General features: G+C 42.1%; 1 protein-coding gene across 2 annotated transcripts in view; it reads right to left on the bottom strand.

Moving 5' to 3' along the window:
- The window catches only part of SMARCC1 (SWI/SNF related, matrix associated, actin dependent regulator of chromatin subfamily c member 1), a 121802-nt gene that overhangs the window by 10107 nt on the left and 86187 nt on the right, over positions 1-25508 (bottom strand). The window contains exons 23-26 of one of the 2 annotated variants that reach the window (XM_043885208.1): positions 24709-24823; positions 23888-24042; positions 18689-18823; positions 8054-8315 (exon numbers count right to left, since the gene is read on the bottom strand). In XM_043885208.1, coding sequence (XP_043741143.1) covers positions 8054-8315; positions 18689-18823; positions 23888-24042; positions 24709-24823 — 667 coding nt within the window. The remainder of the gene's footprint in view (positions 1-8053; positions 8316-18688; positions 18824-23887; positions 24043-24708; positions 24824-25508) is intronic. The other variant, XM_043885209.1, reaches the window with a different exon arrangement.

Genomic DNA, 25508 nt, shown 5'->3' with positions numbered 1-25508 from the left:
CCCTGTATCAGCAGTATGGAGACTGCTCTGCTTCCGGCAATATCTAATTCTAACAAATAAACTTGCTGGCACCTTGCAGTGGGTGGGACGGTGGCCTCCAAACACACACACACACTCTAATGCCTGGAACCTGTAAATGTAACTGTATTTGGAAAAAGCATCTTTGCAGATTTTAGCTGAGATCTTGTGATCATCCTAGATTATCTCGGTGGGCCCTACATCCAATGCTGAGTGTCCTTATAAAGGACACATGGAGGAAAAGACACAGGGAGAAGAAGGAAGATAAAGATGGAGTAAAGAGAGGTGTGGCCACAAGCCAAGGAAAGCCACCAGCCACCAGAAGCTGGAAGAGGCAAGGAACAGATCTCCCCGAGAGCTCCCGGAGGGAAGCCTGGCCCTGCTCCAGCAGCGCCCAGAACTGTGAAACCCCTACATTCCTACTGCTATGAGTTACCGTGTTTACAAAAGGGGAGACCAAGACTGAGCAGCTCATCCAATGCCAGGAAGTGTATAAGAAAGGGAGCCTGGCTCTGACCTAGGGGCTCTGGCTCCAGAGATGGTGCCCGTAACACAGAGCACTCTGAAGATCAAAGTCTGGAGCATCCGTCTTCCAGCAGACTGTATGATGGAAACCCTGCTGCACTAAACACTTAGCTCCAGAAACAGTCTGGCAGAGAGGGGAATCAGTGGCACATTAACACAGACGCACAGGCTTCCCTGGTGGCTCAAATGGTAAAGATCTGCCTGGAATGCAGGAGACACGGGTTTGATCCCTGGGTTGAGAAGATCCCCTGGAGAAAGCAATGGTTACCCACTCTAGCATTCTTGCCTGGAGAATCCCATGGAGAGAGGAGCCTGGTGGGCTGCAGTCCATGGGGTTGCAAAAAGTTGGACATGACTGAGCAACTAACATTTTCAACTTTCACGAGGTGATATCTACTAAAACAACATTGGGATAAGCTGCAAGCTCTGCTGTCAGGTCCATCAGCACTGCTTCCAAAGCCACCTGCTCAGGGGCAGTGGTTGATTCCCCTATTACCTTGTATCTGTATAACAACAAGCTGGGCCAGGGGAGCTCTAGGCTTTTAAGCCCAAACTATAAACCCAACAGCTGGAAAACAAAACAACAAACCCTTTCTTTTGCAATAAATTCTGAAGCTTCTGTAAAACAAAGTTCTTCTATCCTCCTGTCATAAACGGAGCCATAAAGCCACTGGAGTACTGGTATTTAAGGTATGAGAAGACAATGACTCCTTGGGAAGAGGTGACAACAGAAAGGAACGACTAGAGGAACAAGTTTATTTCTGCTTGTGGGACTTTGCAGACAGACACTTCTCAGGAAAGCAGGAACACTATGACTGAGGCAATGTCTCCGTGCCGTCCGGAGGCGCTGGTGTGCCCAGGGCAGTGGATTTAGAGAACAGATAGCCAGGAGACAGAACACTGCTCTGAGTCAGGGCCTCTGTCACTTGCAGGCAATGACACTGACCTTATGGAATCTTTCAGGTTGTTAGAAAGACTGAAAGAGAGGGCCCAGACTATAATTAAGGAAATGAAGTCTCAGAGAGGCAATGGCATTTGGTCCCAAGTCACAAGGAACAAGGGACTGAGCTGTCTGACTCCAAGGCTCATTGTCCTTTCCTGTACATCATCCTGCCTTAGAAGGGTATTCCTTTCCTTGGAAAAGCTGATTTCTAAGGACAAAATTTGAAGAGGGGTAGAGTTTAAGAGGACTGAGAAGCCAAAAACCAACTTCTTGTAAGTCAGCCGCTGTGCTTTTGAGACCTAAATGTCCTTGGGTTTTCTGGTTTTTGATATAGGTCTCATCACTTTTAAATGGATGACAAGATGTGAATGCATTTCATTTAATTTTACAAAACATTAAGAAGTCTGGCTCACAGATACCCAAAATGAATAGGAGCAGGCCTTACCAAACAAAATAAAGGGTGTGGGCATGTTTTTTTATTATGGGAAAAAAAAAAAAATCTCAGGTGCTTCCTTTTCCAGTAGAGAGGGAGGTGAGAGAGAGATGTGGCTTCAGAACAGCAGCATCAAAGCATAAACTGGTGGGAGTCTGACCTACATACGAGCTTTTTTTTTTTTTTTTTTTTAAAGCAGCAGGCATCTGAAGCCTGAAAAAATGGAAAGATTTGCTAAAATTAGGCTTTGCCTAGTGGAAAAACCCCTCTCACTCTCAGGCTTATTAGGTCTTATACTAAAGTGTCACAGCCATCACACTCAACAGACTACCATCTGAGGACTTCATAGTTATTCTCTGGGATGGGAGAGGCAGGTGGGTAAAAGAACACAAAACGACCAAAGGGAACCCGTGCATTTCCAACCTTAAGCACATTTCCTTGCCATTTCTAACCACCCACAACACACCCTCTGGCCGAGTCTCCCAGAGAACGGAAATAACCATGAGGGCCAAGCGAGGGGAAGCCGGGGCTCCCCGGAGATTGCTCCTCCGGTGGCAGCTTCCAGGAGGGGGGAGGCCCACAAACGCTCTTTGTTGAAGACTGTGCCCTCACTGTTCTCTTTGTGGGGATAACCTGCCACTCCGGAAAGCAGCACGGCAGCCTTGTTATCACATGATGCGAGCAGGACCAAAGGCACCGCAGATAATAAAAACTCGGCTGCCGTGATGAGCTGGTCCAGTTCCCTTTTCAGTGTGGGGCTCTGAGTTGGGGGGAGAAGAGACTAGGAAGTAGTGAGTGGCTGTAATCCTTTCCTGAGCACTACTTCCCATGGGGAGCGTTGTGTAAGTGGATCTAATGTGGGGGCCTGAAAGTCAAGCGCTTAATGCCTTGCTTGGAAATTTCACTGAACAACCAGTATTTTATTCACTGATGCAAAATATTCTAGTTTTATTATTAAAACATATCTACCATCCCTGAGTTCTCATCAGATTAGATCAATTCCTACTCTGATTTTTGGGGGGCACTTCTAAAAATTCTTACACTATTAATAAGGAAATGATACAGGTTATTTAAACCAACATATCCATTTCTCTCCGTTTTTCACTCACAGAGACATAAAAAGGCTTCCCCAATGCAGGCGGCTCACTCCAGATCCGTGAGGCATGAATACCCAAGAGCGCCTCATTTACTATTAAAAGCCCAAGGGGAAGGCAGCGCTTACACTGCACTCACATCCTAGATTTTTAGACAATCTCCCTAAAATACACTTGGCCCTCTGTTCCTCCGTATCCATGGGATCTGCATCTGTGGGTATGGAGGGCCGACTGTATTCACTGTTCAGTATCATTTCAGTTAAGAGACGTGGGCATCTATGGATACTCATGCACCCCCAACTGGGGGTCCTGAACCAATCCCTGGTGGAAACTGAGGGACGACTGTAGGTGCCAAGGCCCCTGGGGGAGACAACCTGCAGTCACAGGTGTCCTCCTTGTTCACACTCAAGAACCCCTCAGGGAAGAGCAGCCACTGCCCTGCCATGCTCCTTGGCCCCCCATGTGCTGTCATGAATACAATGGGCCAGGCTGCGGGCAAGCATGTGCTCAAGAACTGGTGGCTGCCATGACTCTTTCATCTGTGCCAATCTGGAAAGGCAGTCGTGCAGGAAGAAATAGTTATGGCTTTAATTTACGAATCAGTTCCATGAGATCACACTGTGTTTCAATTTAAATGAAAAGACAAAATGCAGTGCTGTGTATTTTATGAAGATCAACAAAACCTAAGGGTGGTATAAGGACGGCTATGGGCACCTCCAGTTTCCATCTGCCAACTGTACACTGGAGATTCTTCCTTTGACTTTTTGTTTGATAAAAACAAATCACCTTTGGACACTTCATCAGGGATAAGAACAAAACCTACAAAAAGCTAGAGTTCGCAGGTGAATTAGGAGTAGGACCAAATAGTAAGAGCCCAAGAAGACAGATAGCAGCAAACAGATGTACTCTGTATACAAAAATTCTAAGCATGTGAATGAATTAAAGGGGTGGATGGAAGGACTGCAGAGGTACAAACTAAACGGAATATTTACAGGTGTTGATTTATACTAGCCCCTCTGGTGCTTGGGCCCAAAAGGGCTCGACAGTCTCACAACATGGAGCCATATTTTAATGAGTTCTACCATGAACTGATGGCCAATTATGTGGAGAAAGATTACATGTGTTTTATCTACAAAATAATATAAATTCTATGAAGTCAGAGAGCTGGACAAATTCACCACTTGACCTTCTTTCACCACTTTCCCAACCTGGCTGGCTTTTAGAGGCTGATTTTTCTCCTTCGTTCACACACTATAAATTCTGGCCAAATACCAAAGCTAGTCTACTGACCTGGATAATTACCCCCAGCTTGTAACATAAATGCTGTGGCCTGCTAACTTTTCTAAACCTAGAAAATATTAGTTGGAAGGACTACATTCACAGTTATGAACTTACACCTGTGGCAAATAAGAGACTATAAAGTTGTTCTCCACCTAAAATATTACAGACTCCCTCGCTTGCCTTAATATAAAAAGCCCCTTTAGCCAATTTCTAGAATCTGGTGTACCAGGCTTAGCTGTTAAAACCAGTCTTTTCTGAATTTCTAATATTAAAGTTAGATTTTAATTAGTGGGTTCAATTTATTATTCATAATTTTACTTTCCAACACATCTGATTTTTATATTCAAACTCCAAAGCAACCCCACAAAAGGGGAAACTATGGAAAATGATCACCTTGAGCTGTTGGAACTCCTGTACCCTACGCAAGAGAATATAAACTGGCATTACCATTTTGACAAAATTTTGGCAGCATCAACTAATGTGAATACATGGATTTCCTTAGACTCATTCTAGGCACGTGACCAACTTCACTGCTTAAGGGCACACACAACAGAAATGCACACCAACGCCTCCATAAGACAGGCACACATCCATGATCACAGCAGCAATGACTATTTCTAGTAACTAAAATGGAAAAGAATCGAACATCCATCAACAGGAGAATGGATCATGGTATATAACAAATCATGGCAGAGCCACACAGTGGAACACACGTAGTAAGAAGAAAGGGCAAATCTATGACCAGTCACGACAATGCAGATGCATCCCACATACGCAGTATCCACTGAAAGAAGCCAAGAGGACAAAAATCAGCAGGAGATCCCATCCAGATATCATTCAAAGCCAGCCCAAAGAATCTATGGTGTTGGACTTTGGGACAGTTGCTACCCTGGGGGAGGGAGGAGATTGCAAAAAGCCATGAGGGTTCTTCTGAGTATTGGTTACACAGGTATGTTCTCTTTGTTAAAAATCATCAAGTATTTACTAGGGCTAGTGTATTTTTTCATATGTATGTTACATTTCAATAAAAAATTTTTCAAGAGAACAGAGACTTTCTTGGCAGTTCAGTGATTAAGACTTCGCACTTCCACTGCAGGGGGTGTGGGTGTGATCCCTGGTTGGGGAACTAAGCTCTCACGTACCGCATGGCAAAAAGAGAATAGCTTGGCACAAAAACAGTCTCATTATACACATAACGATCCTTTTCTTCAAAATTCACTTAAGAAAAGCCTATTTCTCTAAGTAAAAAGAGAAACATAACCTATTTGTATTCTATAGGCTTATTTTACAAACTCTAGTTTTTCGCCACTGTCTCCATGAAAGAATATAGCTATATCTGAGTCTGCTATCAATCCCCTTGGTCCTCCATCACAGGAAGGGGCATCGTGATATCACTTTGGAATAAGAGGGAGTCCGGCAGGAAGCCTGGCTCCACCATGCAGCAAGGCAACATAGCCTTGACATGCATTAGTTCTTCACTTCTAAAGGGAGGACAGTGAGAAGTAAGTAAAAATACTGTGGGTGAAGGGCCTGGCACACAAACACCTGTTCTCACCAGGATGTGATTTAGAAAAAAAGGCAGGAGGATACTTTCTCTAAACGCAGATGGTAGAGAACTTCCTGAGAAATTCTGTGAATAGTTACTGCGGATGGTGATGCTTCAATACCATTAAGAACAAATGCCACAGCAAACCTCCTCTTAAACATTTATCCCAAGAATTTAAGGAATATCTGTTTTTGAAAAAAATCACTTTGGGATCATCATTCTGTTAAGCATTCATAGCTTTTAACGTGTTAGAAAATTAGATTTTAAGACCCACTCAAGCAGACAGAAGGACTGAGAAGTAAAGTAATCCTGTGTCATGAGCCTGGCAGACTTCTTAAACTATCTTCACAAATGTCATATAGATCAAGCAGCAAGTCTAATGATGCTAGTAAATTCCACAACTGCGATCTGTGTGTGTTGTGTGAAAGAGAAAGAGAGAGAGAGAGAAAGCCCAATTTTTGGGTCAAGCCAATAAAAACTAATGCCTAAACATGTTTGGGGCTGTAAAGTAAAAATTCATATTGGTAACATAAATTGTCAGATCATAGCTGTTTCAGTCATGGCTTTCTCAGGCAAACATATCTGCTTATTTCTATGAGATTTAGAAATTCTGCCATTTGAGGAAGTCAGGTTAACTGACATTAGTAACAGTGGGAATATTCTCAGGCTTCCAAGGGTCTTCCTATTTTTATTTCACCTGAGCTCTGCACGCCTCGGCCAGAGAGCCTGCATCCCACTCTAGAAAGTACAGACTTTGGCCCTGGAGGCACCTGACACATTACCATAAAGTACCTATAAAAATCTTACAGGAAAAAAAAAAAAAAAATCTTACAGGAAGACTGTTACTAGAGCAGTATAGTACACCACACAGCCACGTATATTACCTTCCAGGAAGGGAAGGAATATGGGGAGAGACGATGCAATTAAAGGTACATTTTAAGTTTTAATGATGTCAGTAGTTAAGTTTGAAAGAACTGTGAGCTCAACTTTCAAGGTAGTTAAAATGTGGTAAAAAGCTGCCAACTTGAAGGGCACCCATGAACTAAAAGATGGGACAATTTCAGAATGAAAATGAGTAAGGTCCATAACACTGAAACACATAAATAAATAAGGACATACAAATTCACAATACTAAAAGCATACACACACAACAGAAAAATCCTTATTGGTCACCTTTGGAGACTCTTTGCGGGGGCGGGGAGTGGAAGGGTGGCTTGGGGGAGGAGGGAGGACTTGTTATTCAGGTTACTAATAAATAAAGGGAAAGAATGAAATATTTATCCAGGCTTTCTTGCAAGGATTGATTTTCAGGGTAACAAAATGACTGGTGAAGACAAGCTTTTGTAATAAAAGAATCACTGCTAGCAAATGTAGAATATAAATAAATAAAGGCAGAAAGGACAATAAATTCAGAAATCTTACCATTTTGCAACACCTGATGAAATAACTGATCTAGGAAGCAATTCTCATTGGCAGGTGAAATCTTAAGTGAGTCATTTAATGGGGAACTTAGGAGCACCAAAACCACTGGCAAACCTGAATGTCACCAAGAGAGAATGGACATCACAAGAAAAATGCCTGCACCCCCAAAGTGACCCTGAACCTGCAAAAATATCCAGCGCCATCCTGTGGTTTATTTACGGGCGATGTGTGGGAGGGGGAAAGAGGGGAGAAGGCCATATGAAAAGACACCATGCACCTGGAGCGCACGATCGGGCACAGCCACAGGCGCGAGACCTAGACTTCTTCAACACACGAAGGGAAGCTGTGCAACAGGTATTTGGGGGCTTGTTACGCTATTCTATTTTCATCTACAGAAGATTTCTACAACAAAAAGCTAAGAATGGCAGAAAGGTGATGATCACTGAAAATGCATCGTAAGAGATCACTGTACTTTTCTTTTCATGTCTATCTTTGAAATGTCAATTAAAAAAATAGTGTAGACAACCCAAGGATGAATTTTTAAGGAACTCTGGGATATACTGCTGACCTATCCAAGAAAAAGGCATCATGCCAACAGGACCCTGGAAAGAGAACCCAGCAGGCTTCACGCGCTGATGGCTGTAAAGCCAGATTCACTTGTCTACCACGTCCTGGAAGACGATGGACATTCTGCACAGTCTCAGTCAGAAGTCCCCAACGGCAAGGTCTGACCCTCTGATGCTTCGGGCACAAGGATGAGCCCAGCGCATCTGTGAGCAGATTCCTCTCACCTGGCTGGGGCGGGTGAGGCGGTGGCATCTGGTGGTGCATCAGAGGGTAGGGAGGGGGCTGCTGATGAGGCATCATGCCGGGATGTCCTGCTGCGCCCAGCGGCGCCAGGCCGGGTCCTCCCGAGTGCTGGTGTGCCTGCTGAGGGTTCGGCCCGTGCTGCTGCTGTTCCATTTGCTGTCGGGCTCGCAACTCAGCGTATTTCAGCTGCTCCATGTGGAAGTTCTGGCGCTCCGTAAGCAACTGCTGCCTCTGTTGTTCTAACTGTTAAGAAAAGAAAGGGGAAGAGAAATGACAACAGGAGAGGCTTTCAGGATTGGATGCCAACACAGGACATCTACATGGTGTTGAAGTTCCCCAAACCTCATCACCGTTACATCGTCACCTCCTCTCCTGCAACCACCACAGTCAGAGAAAACGCACTGCTTCTTGAGTAGCATGAAGTCAAGTTTTTCTCTATGTTAAGTATAAGATCTGCCTTTCCTTGGAACCTTCACCCCATGTGGGGCAATTGTACTCAGGACACAGGTAATCCCTCTGTTTGGCAGGCCTTCAGATATTTAAAAAATAGCTTCCACGACCACCTTACTCTTCCTCAGGTGACACAAGCATCTCTTGTCCTCTTGATAGCTCCTTAAGATACTAGTATTTCAAGTCCAACCATTTTAGGTGCTCTCTTCTGAAAGTGATCCTTTTGGCTACTATTTTAGAATGTGACATCACAGTTAAATCCTCTGCACAAGTGGACAAGGCCTTAGCTGAAAAGATACACAGCTTCTAGATGGAACTTTGTAACTGCCACTGTAAATCTTAGCTTCCAAGTAGCCAAAATTATACTGGCTGACACATTCACAGCATATTTTCAAAGTCTAAACAAAAATTTACATGACTCGTGGTCTGAAGAATATAAGCATTTCAGTATTCAAGATAATCTTTCTGGGACCCAAATTAAAATACAGAGAAATAAGAGAAGTTATTATAAATAAATAATACATAAGTTATTATAAATACATGAGAAGTAAGTTATTATATGTGCTAGAAAATTGAGAAACCATATGCCAAACAGTAGCTCAGAATGGGTGGTCACCTTAAAAGCCATCAAAATTAATTTAAACCCAGAGCTGACAGAGAAAAATCATCTTTAACATGAACAAAATTAAAAAATCCAGGTTTCTAGAAGTAAGCATTATAAAGATCATAAGGAGGGTTTGATCTATTTCTACTCTATAATGTTCTACCCCACCATTTTCGAGAGCAAGAGCTTATTCACTGGGAGGCATTTCTATAGCAGCCACAATGGCTCTTGGGCACTTGAGATGTGGCTAATCTGAAAGGAGATGTACTATCAATGTAACATCTGCACTGGATTTTGAAATCTGAAAAAAATTAATTTTTCATACTGATTACATGTTAAGAATAACATACATATATTGCATTAAATAAAACATCTCTATGATTTTATTGTTGCTTTTTACTGTGGCTACTGGAAAATTTTAAATTACATATATGGCTCACTATATTTCTGTTGGAGAGCACTACTCCAAGCATTTGATAAGTTAAGGAAATATAACATTTTGGCTTTCAGGAGCAGTCAGTTTTATAGATAAGTACTACATACTATCATTTGCAAAATCTAGGTAGAAGATGCATGAGTATTTGCTTGCAAATCTGGGCTTTTAGCAGAGAGCAGCTTGGGGAGACGTCCCTGAGGAGCCTAGTGAGAAGCTTCACTGGCTGTCAGGAGTTAGCTAGGAGGGAACATCCACAGATGGACTGGGTGAGGGAAGACAGGCCGTGGACACAGCATGAAGACAACTAGCATGGCCAGGTGAGGAGGAGAAGAAAGGAAGAGAACAGATGGCAACACTTATACCCCGTGTGTTGTTTAGCTGGCTTGTAGAGTCTCCCTTGGGAGATGGAGATCCGAAACGAACGATTCTGTGAGTGGCTGAGGGTGATCAGGAGACAGAAGACAGGGCGCCACTGCTACCATGGTCTAACAGGTTGGTGGGAGCTCTTCCTAACAGTGACCACAAGAGGCTACAGCCTGGTCAGTTTAACATACCCTTTTTTTCAGAATTGGAAGGGAGCTGTAAGATGTCAACAGCCAGAGAATCCTCTGCAAGAAGTCCAGCTCCGCAAGATGACTAATCAGTGAGATAATGGAGATAAAAGGTAAATAAAAAAAAAAGAAAGAAAGAAATCTAAAGACTCTGACCATAAGTCCTAGGTTTTGCATTCTTCTAACCATTCTTTCCAGGAAATTTAGCACTACCCTGAAGTTAGACTTAAAAGGTTGCCAGAAAAGGACCTCAACCTCCATTCCTGTTGAGCCACTATTGCTCTGGACAGCTTTGCTGAAGTCCTGCAGTTACGTAAGAACTCTAGAATATAGGTCAAGATCTGCTTTATAAAAAGCTGAACTGTTACTGGAGGGAGATTTTGTGTCTCTGAAAGGAAATTTTACCCATCTCAGTGTTTGTTTATTTTAAAACCAAACCAGCCTTTCTTTAGGAGCTGACCTTAGTATCAAAGTATTAATCTTGGAGAGAAAAATTTACCCCACCTTCCTTGTCTAGTGAAGTCATCTGATTCTTTGCAACCCCATGGACTGTAGCCTGCTAGGTTCCTCCATCCATGGGATTTTCCAGGTAAGAATACTGGAGTGGGTTGCCATTTCCTTCTCCAGATCTTCCTGACCCAGGGATTGAACCCGGGTCTCCCGCATAGTAGGCAGATGCTTTACCATCTGAGCCACCAGGGAAGTCCAATCTTGGTCTAAAATGAACTAAACTCAATTATACTATTTTCTCATGAGCTTCAATTATCACTTCAAAACATACAAAGTAATTAAAAGATAATTAGAAGAATTAAAAAGGATGTGATTAAATATAGATACGCACATACACACACACCTGGGAAGAACCCAATTTAATGGGGAAGGAAATGGCAACCCACTCCAGTGTTCTTGCCTGGAAAATCACATGGACAGAGAAGCCTGGAGGGCTGCAGCCCATGGGGTCGCAAAGAGTCAGATATGACTGAGTGACTAAGCAACATTAGCTTTTTAAAATAACAGTTCTCATCACATGATAAAGTTTTTTGTATTTGTGTGAGATGAAGAATGTTAACTAATTTTGTCAATCATTAGGTTGTATACCTTAACTTATGATATTCTACATCCGTTGTCTCGCAATAAAACTAAAAGAAAAATAGTTTTAAAACAGAAAAAAAAAAAAAAGAACCCAATTTAAGCTTTAGATTAAACGTCCAACGAACACGTCCTGTAAAGTGAGAGCAATGTCCACGGCAGGTTACCAGCTGGCTCCAGGAGGACCACCTCTCTTCTGGGGAGCATGCAGCAGAGTTGAGGGACACGTACTGGCCCCACCACACAAAAGGCATCTCTCTTTGTTACAAGTAACCGACCACTGCTGCCTGCATGCTAAAGTTGCTTCAGCCGTGTACGACTCCGTGTGCCTCTAGGAACTGTAGCCCACCAGGCTCCTCTGTCCATGGGATTCTCCAGGCAAGAACACTGAAGTGGGTTGTCGTGCCCTCCTCCAGGTGATTTTCCCATCCCAGGGATCAAGCTCTCATCTCTTCCGTCTAACCTGCATGGGCAGGTGGGTTCTTTACCACTAGCACCACCACTGTTACTCAATCTCACTGCCACTTTTGTGGCAATCAAATGTGAATGTGAACTGTGTATTTCTGAGGAGAGTACGACAGTTCTGAGAAAATTTCAAATTCACAAAACCAATAAACCAGTGATTCTACATGTGGAAATCTATGCTAGAAAACTGATGTATGTTTGTATAAGGATAGTCATTAATGTATTATTTTTGATGTACATTTATGTCTGAGATACAGAGTAGAAAAAAAGCAAGTTGCAATAATAATATTTATAACAATTATATATATATATATAAAAACTTTGTGGTCACATACAAACATTATCTACTCATTGAAAATGTGCTGGAAGACACTAAATTATTAACAGTGATTATTCCTAGGAATAAATTTGAAGTCACTTTTTAATGTATTCATATTGTTTGTGTAATCACAAAACAAAACACTAAAACTGACCAAGTTACATGCTTCAGATAAAGTGACTTTCTTCTCTCCCTTTTCTATGATCAAAGACTATAGATAAGTTCCCACAGCTAAGCCAAATAGTGTAGATTACTCCTATAAACAGGGAGTTAATGAAGCCGTTCACTTTCTTTCACGGCTCCAATCTGGGTTTAGGGAACCCAGTATCATACAAAGCTGCCTGTGGCTCTGATCTGAAGACACCCCCGACCCCCACGGCATTCAAACTCTGCCTTTCTCTCCCTCTTCATTCAGACACTGTGTATGTATAAAGCAGCAAATCCAAGCGGAACCGGAACACAACAGAGCACTTTTCTACACCAAGACCCCAAACGCACACACAGCTGCAACTGCAGCTGAAGTTCACACAGAGCTTCTCTCCCAACTTCATTTGCATAGAACAGGGAGGAGGGGTGGAAAACAGTAAAAGGAGGTGGGGGCCTCAAAAACCTATCTATACTGCCAAGGGTAGTGGCACAGCCTTGAAGACGCTGACTCCTTGGCCTCAGAACTGAAGTAAATAAACACACCTCCCTTTGAAAAGTTTGATATCAATGAACAGAAATCCACTTAAGAAAAAAGTGGGTATCATCATTCCTTTGTACACCTCTGGAAAAACAAAACAGCACAACTGCATCTTTCTGCTTCCACACCTGCTTTTGGAGGTGGAAATCCCAAAGTGGAGCCGACATCATTTTTGTGACCGGTCACCTGTAAAGTCCTAGTAAAGTGCCTGCTGCCTGAAGCCCTATGTCTTTTCAAGTAAACTCACTTCTAAATACAGCTTTCTTAATCTCAGATAAAACTATTCATAATGTCATCGTGCCTGTCTAGCAATAGATTCAATTACATGACAGGCAGTATAAACATGAAAGGGGGCTACCCCAGTGGCCCAGAGGTATGAAGAAACTGCCTGCAATGCAGTAGCAGCAGGAGATCTGGGTTTGATCCCTGGGCCAGGAAGATATCCTGGAGAAGGGCATGACAACCCACTCCATTATTCTTGCCTGGAGAACCCCATGGACAGAGGAGCCTGGCAGACTGCAGTCCCACGTCCGACTCTAGGGTCACAGAGTTGGACGTGACTGAAGTGACTTAGCACGCACGCACACACACACACACGCACAGAGACAAACTACTGTCAATACAAATACACAGGAAACTATTCTTCCGGGGCAGTATAAAGTTAACTTTTTGCTCTTTTGTCCTTCACTTGTCATAAGGGACTTCTGTAATTAGAGCACCCCTGTCCCTGACTTCATGCTGTCCCCCCCTAACTCCCACCCACCCCCCTACTCCTTAGTTCCAAACGGGCCAGTCATGCTCCAGCCTCGAGTCTCTGACACTGGCTGTTTCGAGGCCTTAAAGACATTCACCCAACTGTCAGTTTGCCAAGGCCTACTCAGATGACATCAGTTAATACTCAAACCCTTCCCTTGCCTCTCCCAGTCTCACCTACCCATCCTGAAACATAATGGTATGTATCAGTTCAGTTCAGTTGCTCAGTCAGTCATGTCTGACTCTTTGCAACCCCATGAATCGCAGCACGCCAGGCCTCCCTGTCCATCACCAACTCCCGGAGTTTACTCAAACTCATGTCCATCGAGTCAGTGATGCCATCCAGCCATCTCATCCTCTGTCATCCCCTTCTCTTCCTGCCTCCAATCCCTCCCAGCATCAGGGTCTTTTCCAATGAGTCAACTCTTCGCATGAGGTGGCCAAAGTACTGGAGTTTCAGCTTCAGCATCAGTCCTTCCAATGAACACCCAGGACTGATCTCCTTTAGGATGGACTGGTTGGATCTCCTCGCAGTCCAAGGGACTCTCAAGAGTCTTCTCCAACACCACAGTTCAAAAGCATCAATTTTTCGGCACTCAGCTTTCTTCACAGTCCAACTCTCACATCCATACATGACCACTGGAAAAACCACAGCCTTGACTAGATGGACCTCTGTTGGCAAAGTAAGGTCTCTGCTTTTTAATGCTATCTAATTTGGTCATAACTTTCCTTCCAAGGAGTAAGCGTCTTTAATTTCATGGCTGCAATCACCATCTGCAGTGATTATGGAGAAAAAAATAAAGTCTGACACTGTTTCCACTGTTTCCCAATCTATTTGCCATGAAGTGATGGGACCAGATGCCATGATCTTAGTTTTCTGAATGGTGAGCTTTAAGCCAACTTTTTCACTCTCCTCTTTCACTTTCATCAAGAGGCTTTTTAGGTCCTCTTCACTTTCTGCCGTTAACGGTGGTGTCATCTGCATATCTGGGGTTATTGATATTTCTCCTGGCAATCTTGATTCCAGCTTGTGCTTCTTCCAGCCCAGTGTTTCTCATGATGTATTCTGCATATAAGTTAAATAAGCAGGGTGACAATCTACAGCCTTGATGTACTTCTTTTCCTTATTTGGAACCAGTCTGTTGGTCCATGTCCAGTTCTAACTGCTGCTTCCTGGCCTGAATATAGGTTTCTCAAGAGGTGGGTCAGGTGGTCTGGTAATCCCATCTCTTTCAGAACTTTCCACAGTTTATTGTTATCCACACAGTCAAACACTTTGGCATAGTCAATAAAGCAGAAATAGATGTTTTTCTGGAACTCTCTTGCTATTTTGATGATCCAGTGGATGCTGGCAATTTGATCTCTGGTTCCTCTGCCTTTTCCAAAAGCAGCTTGAACATCTGGAAGTTCACGGTTCATGTATTGCTGAAGCCTGGCTTGGAGAATTTTGAGCATTACTTTACTAGTGTGTGAGATGAGGGCTGTTGTGCGGTAGTTTGAGCATTCTTTGGGATTGCCTTTCTTTGGGACTGGAATGAAAACTGACCTTTTCCAGTCTCAGATAATCACGATGGTGTGATCACTCACCTAGAGCCAGACATCCTGGAATGTGAAGTCAGGTGGACCTTAGAAAGCATCAGTATGAACAAAGCTAGTGGAGGTGATGGAATTCCAGTTGAGCTATTTCAAATCCTGAAAGATGATGCTGTAAAAGTGCTGCACTCAATATGCCAGCAAATGGTATGTATATATACACAGTAACACACATGCATACAGATGTACAGCCCACAACATCTATCATCCTTCACTAATATTTAAGGTCTACTAAGTAAGGCAAACAGTTTTATTCACCAGTGTATCCCCAGCACCTAACATGCCTAGAACAAAGTAGGTGTTCAATAAACATTCACTAAATGAACTAATGAACTTAATCCACGTCTATGCCATGAATACTGCCAGATCTAGGCAGGACACCTAAGTAGTCTAAGGAGACTCCTGGTCTCCTTAGCAACCATACCTTCCTCTTCACAGTTTTGGATTTGGACCATTTTTAAAAAAAATAACCAGCTCAGATCAGTCCTTCCTCTACCAGAAAGATCTCCTTGACAATTGGAGGCAATCCTGAATTTGTCCCATCTTTTAGCTCATGGATGACCTTTCAAGTTGGCAACCTGCATTTTAACTTCCTTGAAAGTTGAGCTCACAATTCTTTCAAACTGCTGACATCATTAAAACATAAAATATACCTTTAATTGCATCGTCTCTCCCCATATTCCTTCCCTTCCTGGAAGGTAATATATGTGGCTGTGTGGTGTATTATACTGCTCTAGTAACAGTCTTCCTATAAGATTTTTATAGGTACTTTATGGTAATGTGTCAGGTGCCTCCAGGGCCAAAGTCTGTACTTTCTAGAGTGGGATGCAGACTCTCTGGCCGAGGCGTGCAGAGCTCAGGTGAAATAACAACAGGAAGACCCTTGGAAGCCTGAGAATATTCTCACTGTTACTAACGTCAGTTGACCTGACTTCCTCAAATGGCAGAATTTCTAAATCTCATAGAAATAAGCAGATATGTTTGCCTGAGAAAGCCATGACTGAAACAACTCTGATCTGAAAATCTGTGTTACCAACATGAATTTTTACATCACAGCCTCCTCTGAACTCCCTTGGCCTCCTTACCTCATGTGCTATCTCTGTGTCAGTTTCTCATCTACTCTCACTTCCAGAAGGTTTCTCACAGGTTTGAGTTTCCTACAGTGTCTCTCTTTCAAAAGGTATACGATTTCTGTACTTAGCCAAATGAGAGCGATCAAGTCCAGAAGCTATAAATGAAATCAAGACACAGATCCTCATGGGCCTCCAAGTATTTCCTCCCCTTGAATTCAAGTAAGAATGCTGTAGGTAGGGCCCAGGCCCTCAGTTCTCTCCAACCTGCAACACAGCCCATGTCTGTCACCTGTTCCCTTGAATGACGTGTGCCATCCATTTGGCATGGAAGGCTGCACAATCGGGCAGACTCTCTTGAGTTTCGAACCCAGGGCCAGCTCAGCATCCTCACCTTAACGGGGTCAGTAGTTTTCATCTTGTCGGTTCCCAGACAAACTCTGTATATTCCCTAACTGCCTTCTTAGGGAGCAGTCTTTGGCATTGTCTTTCTTTGGGATTGGAATGAAAATTGACCTTTTCTCGTCCTGGGGCCACTGCTGAGTTTTCCAAATTTGCTGGATATTGAGCACAGCACTTTCACGGCATCATCTTTCAGGATTTGAAATAGCTCAACTGGAATTCATCACCTCCACTAGCTTTGTTCGTAGAGATGCCCACTTGACTTCACATTCCAGGATGTCTGGCTCTAGGTGAGTGATCACACCATTGTGATCATCTGGGTCATGAAGATCTTTTTTGTACAGTTCTTCTGCGTATTCTTGCCACCTCTTCTTAATATCTTCCACTTCTGTTAGGTCCATACCATTTCTGTCCTTTATCGAACCCATCTTTGCATGAAATATTCCCTTGGTATCTCTGATTTTCTTGAAGAGATCTCTAGTCTTTCCCATTCTGTTGTTTTCCTCTACTTCTTTGCAGTGATCGCTGAGGAAGGCTTTCTTATCTCTCCTGGCTATTCTTTGGAACTCTGCATTCAAATGGGTTTATCTTTACTTTTCTCCTTTGCTTTTCGCTTCTTTTCATAGCTATTTGCTCCCTGTTATTCCAAATACCCTGTAAGAGGCTATCAAATGACACAAGGGCAGCTTCTTAGGCTAAGATAAACACATGCACTCATTCTTCAAAGTTCCAGCTCACCTCTTGATGTTTTCTCTAACATCCTCTCCACGTCTTCCAGGTATGTTCCCACAGGAACTGAACACACAATACTGTCACCTGTTCTCTGTCTTCACTGTTAAACTAAAGTCAAGTCCCCAAAGTTAAACTTTCTTTTCCATTTTCCCAGCTTCTGACACTGATGTATTCATTCGACAGACATTTACACAAGCACCCATGATGTGCCAGTTGTGTGTGAACAAGACATTCAAGAAAGTATACACTCTGGTAAGGGAGGCGTGTGCATGAACTAGCATTTACAATACAGTAAGTGCTCTGTTAGGCTGCCTCAGCAGCAGACACAGAGGACAAGTCACTCACAGGTGCAGGAGGCTGGCAAAGAGCAGGAAAAACACCTTGCTGGTGGAAGAGCAGGTGCACACAGCCATGACGGAAGCCTGCATCTGGTGTGCGGCGGCATGGCTGGTGCTCAGAGATGGGACAGGGTGGCCAGAAGCTCCTGGGACAGGAGAGGGCAGGGGATATTAGAGATACTTACAGGGCTACGGGACTGGGGATAAGAGGGCACAGGGTGTGGGCAGGATAGTTACGGAAGCAGCGTATTCTTCACAGGGCCAGAATGTAAGAGGCAGAACAGGTCTTAGGATAAAATGAAAATGGGCTACTGTGATAGTTCCTGAGCTAGTCAACATGAATCTGAGAGAGGACTTGCCTGGACTGACAACAAAGAAAGAGTTCAACAGATGCAAATGGATCCTTAAGATTAAAACTCTTCTGGAATGGTTTAAGGTTGTCTCATTTAGAGATACCAGCATACGACATGCTGAGAAAGAAGTCAAAACAATCCGAAAAATTCCTAAGTGCTAAATCCTCAAATTCAGCCATTATTTAGAAAAGTCATCAACTCATGACTTTCCTGGTCAACTCATCAAAAAAAAAAACTTCTCCAGAGAACTTCATCTCTGTTTCTCAAAAAAAAAAAAAAAATAGTTCCTTCAGATAATCAAATGTTTCCCTGCTTCTATGTTTCTTATTTCTTGTGGTTTCTCATTCTTATTCTTGGCGTTTGCCGTAATTCTTTTGGTCCTGTTTGGGGCATATCAAAAATGTACACCCCCCAAAATGCTGCTTACAATTACTCCTCTAGACCTGGTTTTCCATAGAAGAGAGGGAACATAACACATAAGTAACACAGTAAGTCTAAGATCTGACTACTGAAAAAGGGAGAATCTGACACCTTCAAGTATCTGCAAAGCCAAGAAGTGTAAGAAACTGAGGTTTAGATAGTTATTTTCAGACTTCCTTTAATTTACCATTACTGACTGATAATCCTTTTGAAAGGGCAAAGCAAATACAGAAAAAGTTAAATGATAGCGATGGAGACCAATAAATTAGGTCACCACATTTTCTTTAGTTTTCTATTTTATGAAAAGTGATCTAAGTTAACTGTCAAAAAGCCACTATAAAATTCCCATTACTTACAGCTTCTTTCTCTCTGTCCATGATAGTTTCTAGTTCTTCAAAATGTCGAAGTTTAATCTCCAGTTTCTTCATTTGTGTCTCAACCAGGAGAGCTACCAGAGACTTGATCTTTCTCTCTTCCACAGCAGCCAGGTGCTAAGGGCAAAAAAAATATTTGAAGTATTCAGGTAAACATTTGCTTAGAACCAGTGAGACAAAAAAACAAAACAAAACAAAACAGTAAGACAATGCTGAATTTGCTACTGAAAGTGGGAATTATGTAATTAAGAATGGTGCCCTAAAAAAAAAAAAAAAAAAAAAAAAAAGAATGGTGCCCTAGATGCCCTGTTTCTAAGTTTCTACCATTTATTTCAATTTGACAACTATCCATACCTCAATTTCTAGTACTTAACAGATATAAACCAACCCTTTTTAAGGATTAAAAGGCAACTTCTACCATGAAAGTCTACTCTCCTCAAAGAGCCCACCAGGGAGGAGAGAATGAATCCAGGCCTTGATGGGCACAGAGAAGGACAGAATGGCCTGCAGGGCACTTCCCCATCTACCACCGAGCCTGTCTCCAACCCTCACTCTGTAAGTCTGCCTTTCTCTCCTTAGCAACTGTCCAGGGGCAGGCCAGCAGTGGTCTCTCTCAGCACCCAACACACAGATGCAAAGCGCGTAGTGAGGGACTACTGGGAACAGGGAGGAAAGGAAGTGAACAATACTTCACCTCCAGTTTGAAGAGATACAGGAAGACATTCTGGAAGAATGTACCACTCACTCTCTGCAACAGGACTGATGAGTCCTATTCTCATTTTCTGTCAACTCAGCAGCACCCAGAGGAAGATGTCACATCACTCAGAGAAGACTGAAGACCACCCAGAGAATACAAGGATCCCATACTTGGCCAAAGTCCTGACTATGTGCAAAAGATCAATCCCACCTTCTCCAGACACCACCCAAGAGCTTACAGCAACACGCCCCCAACACTATTTTCCACTATTTTATCAGCTGAGTTTGTGTGCTTATCTTGCTTCTACACAAGGTTTTGAGAATTAACACAGGGTGGCTGTCTTACTAATCTGTATTTCTTATAAAATCTAGAAGGAGTGAACATGCACAAGGAGTTTAATATAGGTTTTGGGGAACTAAAGAGAACACTTATTAAATAACAGCCTTATTTTTCACTCTTTTATAGTTGATAAAGAAAAACAGTTTTATATTTTTGGAGACTTATCTGCAGGAAGATTCAGAAGTGTAGGCGAAAGATTTTATGAAAGAATCTATAGCTATTAATGGTCATGTTGCCTCCTTAAACTACATTAAGCTGCATCAATAATACCAAAAGTTAAAATAAAGATTACATGATTCTAAGCCTTCTCTCATTGACAGTGTTGTAATTCTGTACTTCTGATGTGATATAAAATTCAATATGCAAGGAGGTGTAAAATAAAAAGTAAGTTTCCTTCTCACTTGTGTCTCTTCCTTCACAAGAGACTAATGTTACCAGTTTCTAGTTTTGTTTTGCTTTTTGAAATGAGAATGGGAACTCTAGAACTCTGCTGGATTTGGCAGAAAATGTTCTACTTTCTTGAGAGAAATACAGAAACTTAGGGAAAATGAAAGTGAAAGTCGCTCAGTTGTATCCGACTCTTTGCGACCCCATGGACTATGGTCCATAGAATTCTCCAGGCCAGAATACTGGAGTGGGTAGCCTTTCCCTTCTCCAGGGGATCTTCCCAACCCAGGTCTCCTGCATTGCAGACAGATTCTTTACCAGCTGAGATGCAAGGGAAGCCAAGGAACTTAGGGACATCCCCACTCATTAGCAAATAAATACAGCAAAATACTTCCTCTCAAAACTGAAGATCACAAGTTATTAAACACAAAGGGATTATTACCATGTAAGAAAATAAACATTAAAAAAAAAAAAAGATCCACAGCAATGAACTTTGGAGATTTAAGAACACAAGACTGAAAATCCTAAAAATTTTCAAACAGACCAAAAAAAGAAAAAGGTTACAAACAAAAATTCAGACTATGACAGACTTCTCAAAAGGAAAACTAGGTTTTTGAAAACAAAGGTAAAAATGCCTTCCAAATTTTGATGGATAATAAACTTCTGTCTAGAATTTCAAGTACAACCTAATGAGGTGCAAAATAAAGACGAATTTCCAAAATCAAGGACTCAAAATCCTACACGTGCTATTGAAAAATGTGTTCCGGTTAACTTCATGTAAAGTGAGAAAAAGATACAATTTTTCTATCTTGAGAGAGAATTTCAGGCATAAGGGAGCAAGTTATGATATATTTTTGAGGGATAAGAAAAAAAATCTTCCTGATGTCCTAAAACAAAACACCCAGTTACCATGAAGACAAATATCCTTTTTAAAGTAGGTGGAGATGGCATGGTAGCAGAAAAAAAAACCTGAAGTAAATGTCTATGTGATTTCTGCTATCTTATGAGAACTGAATCCTACTGCTACTGATAAAGGAGGACATATTCTCTTTTCTGGAGTTTCTAAGTTTATTCAGCAGTAGTTCTGGACGGTTTCTTCCACCTAAACCCAGATGGAAAGCAGGGGGAGCACTAAGCCAGCAGCGCTTTCTCACACCCACACACTGCTCTTCAGGTGAGTTAGCCCACAGCTTGTCAGCAGGTGGAATGAAAAAGCGGATCTTTCTACCCAAAAACCCCTCATCTGGCAAGGATGGGGAAAGCCAGAAAGCATGCCCACTCTATATGTTTTGGAGCTAGATCTAGAACCTCTAATTACTACTCCATGTCAGAGTGTGACAAACAATTAAAATGTATCAAGGAAAACTCTTAATAACAAAGCTGTTTATAGACGCAGAAGAACAAAAACAAGAATAACAGAAAACTTGGATAGCCTAGATAAGTTGTACTAATCACAGTAATTTAAGTAAATTCCTTACTCCTTAATTACCATGTAGCACAAAAATGATTATGTGTGCTGTGAAATGTATCAGATCAAGCTGTAAGTAGCAGGGAACAATTCATGTGCCAAGTCATGTAGTGTGAGCATCTGTAACACTTTCACAAGTCAGTGGAAGACATAGGTGTTCCAAGAATGAAGACCCAAGTTCCTAGTCTATTAGAAATAAGGAGTGAATGATTGATGAGGGAGTGGAAATTCAGTGACCTGGACAGAAAAGGTTCTTTGGACACTCTTCTAAACCTTGTCCGGACTAACCAAGGGCCACGGTAATTGATCCATAAGAGCAGTTCCTCTGTAATGAAGGAGTCAAACAGCAGTGGCAAGGTGGTCAATGGTACAAACATTTGTGCCCAAAGCAGAAAAAGACTTCTGAGACTGTTTATGGTCATCTGCCACTTGAACTCCTTCTCTGGAAACTTACAGTGACGCACACAGAGTAGCACGGGGAGGAGAAATAATGGGAAAGGACGGTGGGAGTTCAGGACAGACGGGTGAGAAATGACCCTTGAGAACTGAGAAGGGTCCCGATCAGGGAAGAGCCCCAAATTCCCTAAGGAGTTCGAGCCTGAAGAGACAGAGAGGTTACTTAAGAAAGTACTATGTTCATATTGGAATTTTTAAAGGTTTTTCTGCATATGATTTCTTTCATAAGAAGTAACTTGTTAGGAGGCACGCAGCATCTACTTCTGAAGGGAAGCAGTCACTGGAAGGGATATGAAGAGGCTAATGCTGAGCAGGTAAGATTATATATACAGCTTGACATGGGTGCTATTTAGGAGTCAACAGGTGGGTTCAGCCTGTGAAAAAATTTACTAGTTGTAGACATATGTATCTATTTATTTGTGTCTAACTTACACTTCAATGCAAAGGTGACCTGAGTGAAGACTGGGTGGACGGCTGTGTCTTTCGCTGCAAAGGCACAAATGAGGGAAGCCCTCCTGGCTTGGCTCATTTTTTGAGAAAACATGCCCAATTGATGACAGCATGAACAGAAATAACTTGGACAGCTTAGAGACACTGAGATAGCCAGGAGTCGAACCTGGCAGAAGACAGACTCAAAAAATGCTTCCAATGAAGGAAGAACAAAACCAAATAAATATGAAACAACAGTCAAATTGCTGTCCCCATCAATATTCACTTAAACAAGAGTACCTCTCACAAATTCCTAGACATCGGGGGTGGCAGACAAGAGCGAATACCTAAAATTACACTTAAGAACCATGAAGATCAGGACACATCTTTGGAAGAGACTGGCTAGTATGCATATGCAAGACCTCAATCTACTGTGAAGTAACATTCAGCTGGGGTATCTGACTGAACAATTCTGTGACCCATGAGCAACCCTCCCCAACACCGTCTGACCTACATCAGATGGGCAGGCACTCAAAACAGTGCTCTTATGGTTTGAACTGGGTCATCAATGGATCTGTGTGGCATGTTATAAGCCATGCCACACAGATTAAACACTTGGAGAAACAGTTTACAACAGCTAAACAGTCTGGGTAACTAAACACCATGAAAAACATCTTTACCAATGGATCAAGAACAGGTCCAGATAAAATGACTAGCCATGTCCTAGTAACCACTGCTTAAACTGTGGTGACCTATAATGAAAGGAGACTACTTTTGAGGGTAAAATAGAAAGGGGGTAAATAGGTTTTTTAAACTTGACATATTCATGCCTGGAAAGCTTTAAAGTGCTAACTTAACACAAAGCAGGGAAAATAACATTCTCTTTTCTTCTTAAATATGCTGGGAAGCCAATACCATGTTATAAATAGAGAAAACCACCCCCAGAAAAGCTGGCAAATTCAAGAAGAAAAAGAGCTATTTTAGGTTCCTTCTTGTTCCTTCCAGTCTCTAAGAGCAGGGTGAAGTATTTATACAAGGAAACAGATTTTTGTCTTAAAAATTACAAATATTTCAATCTGGTAGAAATTATTGAAACTATAGTCCAAGACAAGTTCTGCAGGCACATTTGAGAGACTTTAAATTCTGCCTTCAATCACTGCAGTCTTCAGAAGACTGAATGAATGACACAATGAATGAATCGAAAGCAGCCACCATTTAGGCCCAGGTCGGCTATTTTCACCATCCTCCTGCCCATGGAATTCTTAACCTAGAAATGTCATTCAAAAAAACAATCATCTCCTATGAGATGCGAGGCTCTCTATACCAAATATTCCCAGTAACGTCAAAACAATACAGCCATTCATGGCTTAAGAGAGCACTAGGAAAAGAGCTGTCAGGGGCAAACCTTGGCTTTCGTTGCAGCTGAGGCAAGAGCAGCTGCTGCGGCTGTGGCTACATTTCCTTCAGAAATTTCATGTTCTACTTTCTTCTTCCCAACATCACTTTCTCTTTCTTTACAAGAATCAGTGAGTTCCTTGTTCTCTTCAGTCTCCTTTTCTTCTGGGGGGAAAAAATCAGAAAGCTTTATTACCAGTGTGCCCAGTTTGAATAAGCCATCTTACTTCTCACCTCTGCCACATAACGAACTAGGACTGATGTTACAAAGAGATCTCAGTGCCTTTCCCTTAAGATTTCTTTTGATCCACTCCATGTATGTAAGTCGGCTTCTATTTGAGATGGATTTTCTAAATAGTACACTCTGTCTTCTCTGAGCTCTCTATGTAGTTTCCCTTGGATATAAAGGAAAATTCAGGGGAGCTAAGTCCTAAGACCAAAATGTTTGTTCATCAGTCAATGAGATGCTCTGGGAAATCCTAGGGTCTGTAGGAAATCAGAAGCCGAGAACAGGCACCTCTGGAAGCCTTTCAAGTTAGGCAGGATGGGACATAACAGCAACGAACTGGAAAGAAAAAAGTACTGACTTCAGTCACAGCCAAACAATTTGTTTGTCTCTGAATCGCTGAAAACAATGTAGTCACCAGCATGGTGATGGTGCCTCAGTGCAAAATAAAACTCAAATCCATATTTACTGTTATGTTAAGAAACATGTAGCAAATGAAGGACTATTTTTTTTTTAGGACTATTTCTATACAATTTAACTGCTTACATTTCTCCAGTGCTTTTAGTGTTTTACATAATAAAGTCCAAAGAGTTTCCTCAAAGTACCTGATTTAGTATCCTCGCTAACTTCACTATCCTGTTCCTTTTCACTGTTTTTTTCATTTTCTCCGTCTTGTGCTTTATCACCTTCATCCGTTTCATTTTCCCCTTTGTTTTCTGCCTGGAAGGGGTACAAAAGAAAAGGATAGAGAGTGAGAAAAATGAAATAAAAGGTCCTTTTACAAGTGATGTTATCTTAGAGTAACAAAAGGTTCCACTATTTTTGGCAACAGGTGGACTAGGTTCCGAAAAGTCTTACAGAGAAAAGCTGGAAAAAAGTCAATAAATTCCGAAAAATACCTCTCACTATCCACAGCTCCTGAATGGTCATGAGACTTCATGTTTCTTAAGCACAGTCCCACCCCCTTTGCTAAAATGCTGGGGACACAGTGTCCAGAAGAGTGTCACTGTGACTTATTTACATTATTTACTGGTTAAACAAACACATGGTTAGTCGTCTGTATGCTTAGCTGCTTAGTCGTGTCTGACTCTCTGCGACCCTGTGGACTGCATGCAGCTCGCCAGGCTCCTCTGTCCTTGGGGACTCTCCAGGCAAGAATACTGGAGTGGGTAGTATTTCCCTTCTCCAGGGGATCTTCCCAACCCAGGGATCGAACCCAGGTCTTCCACATTGCAGGCGGACTCTTTACCATCTGAGCCACCAGGGAAAGTACTAAAAGTTACTTAAAATGCACAGTACAAGAAGGTCCTATTGTACAGCAGAGAACCATATGCAGTATGCTATAATAAACCATATTGGAAAATAATATAAAAAATGTATATATATGCATAATAATAATTTTGCT

The sequence above is a fragment of the Cervus elaphus genome, chromosome 24 (genome assembly GCF_910594005.1).
Source record: "Cervus elaphus chromosome 24, mCerEla1.1, whole genome shotgun sequence".
NCBI lineage: Eukaryota > Metazoa > Chordata > Mammalia > Artiodactyla > Cervidae > Cervus > Cervus elaphus.
This window is presented reverse-complemented; position numbering and strand designations above follow the sequence as displayed.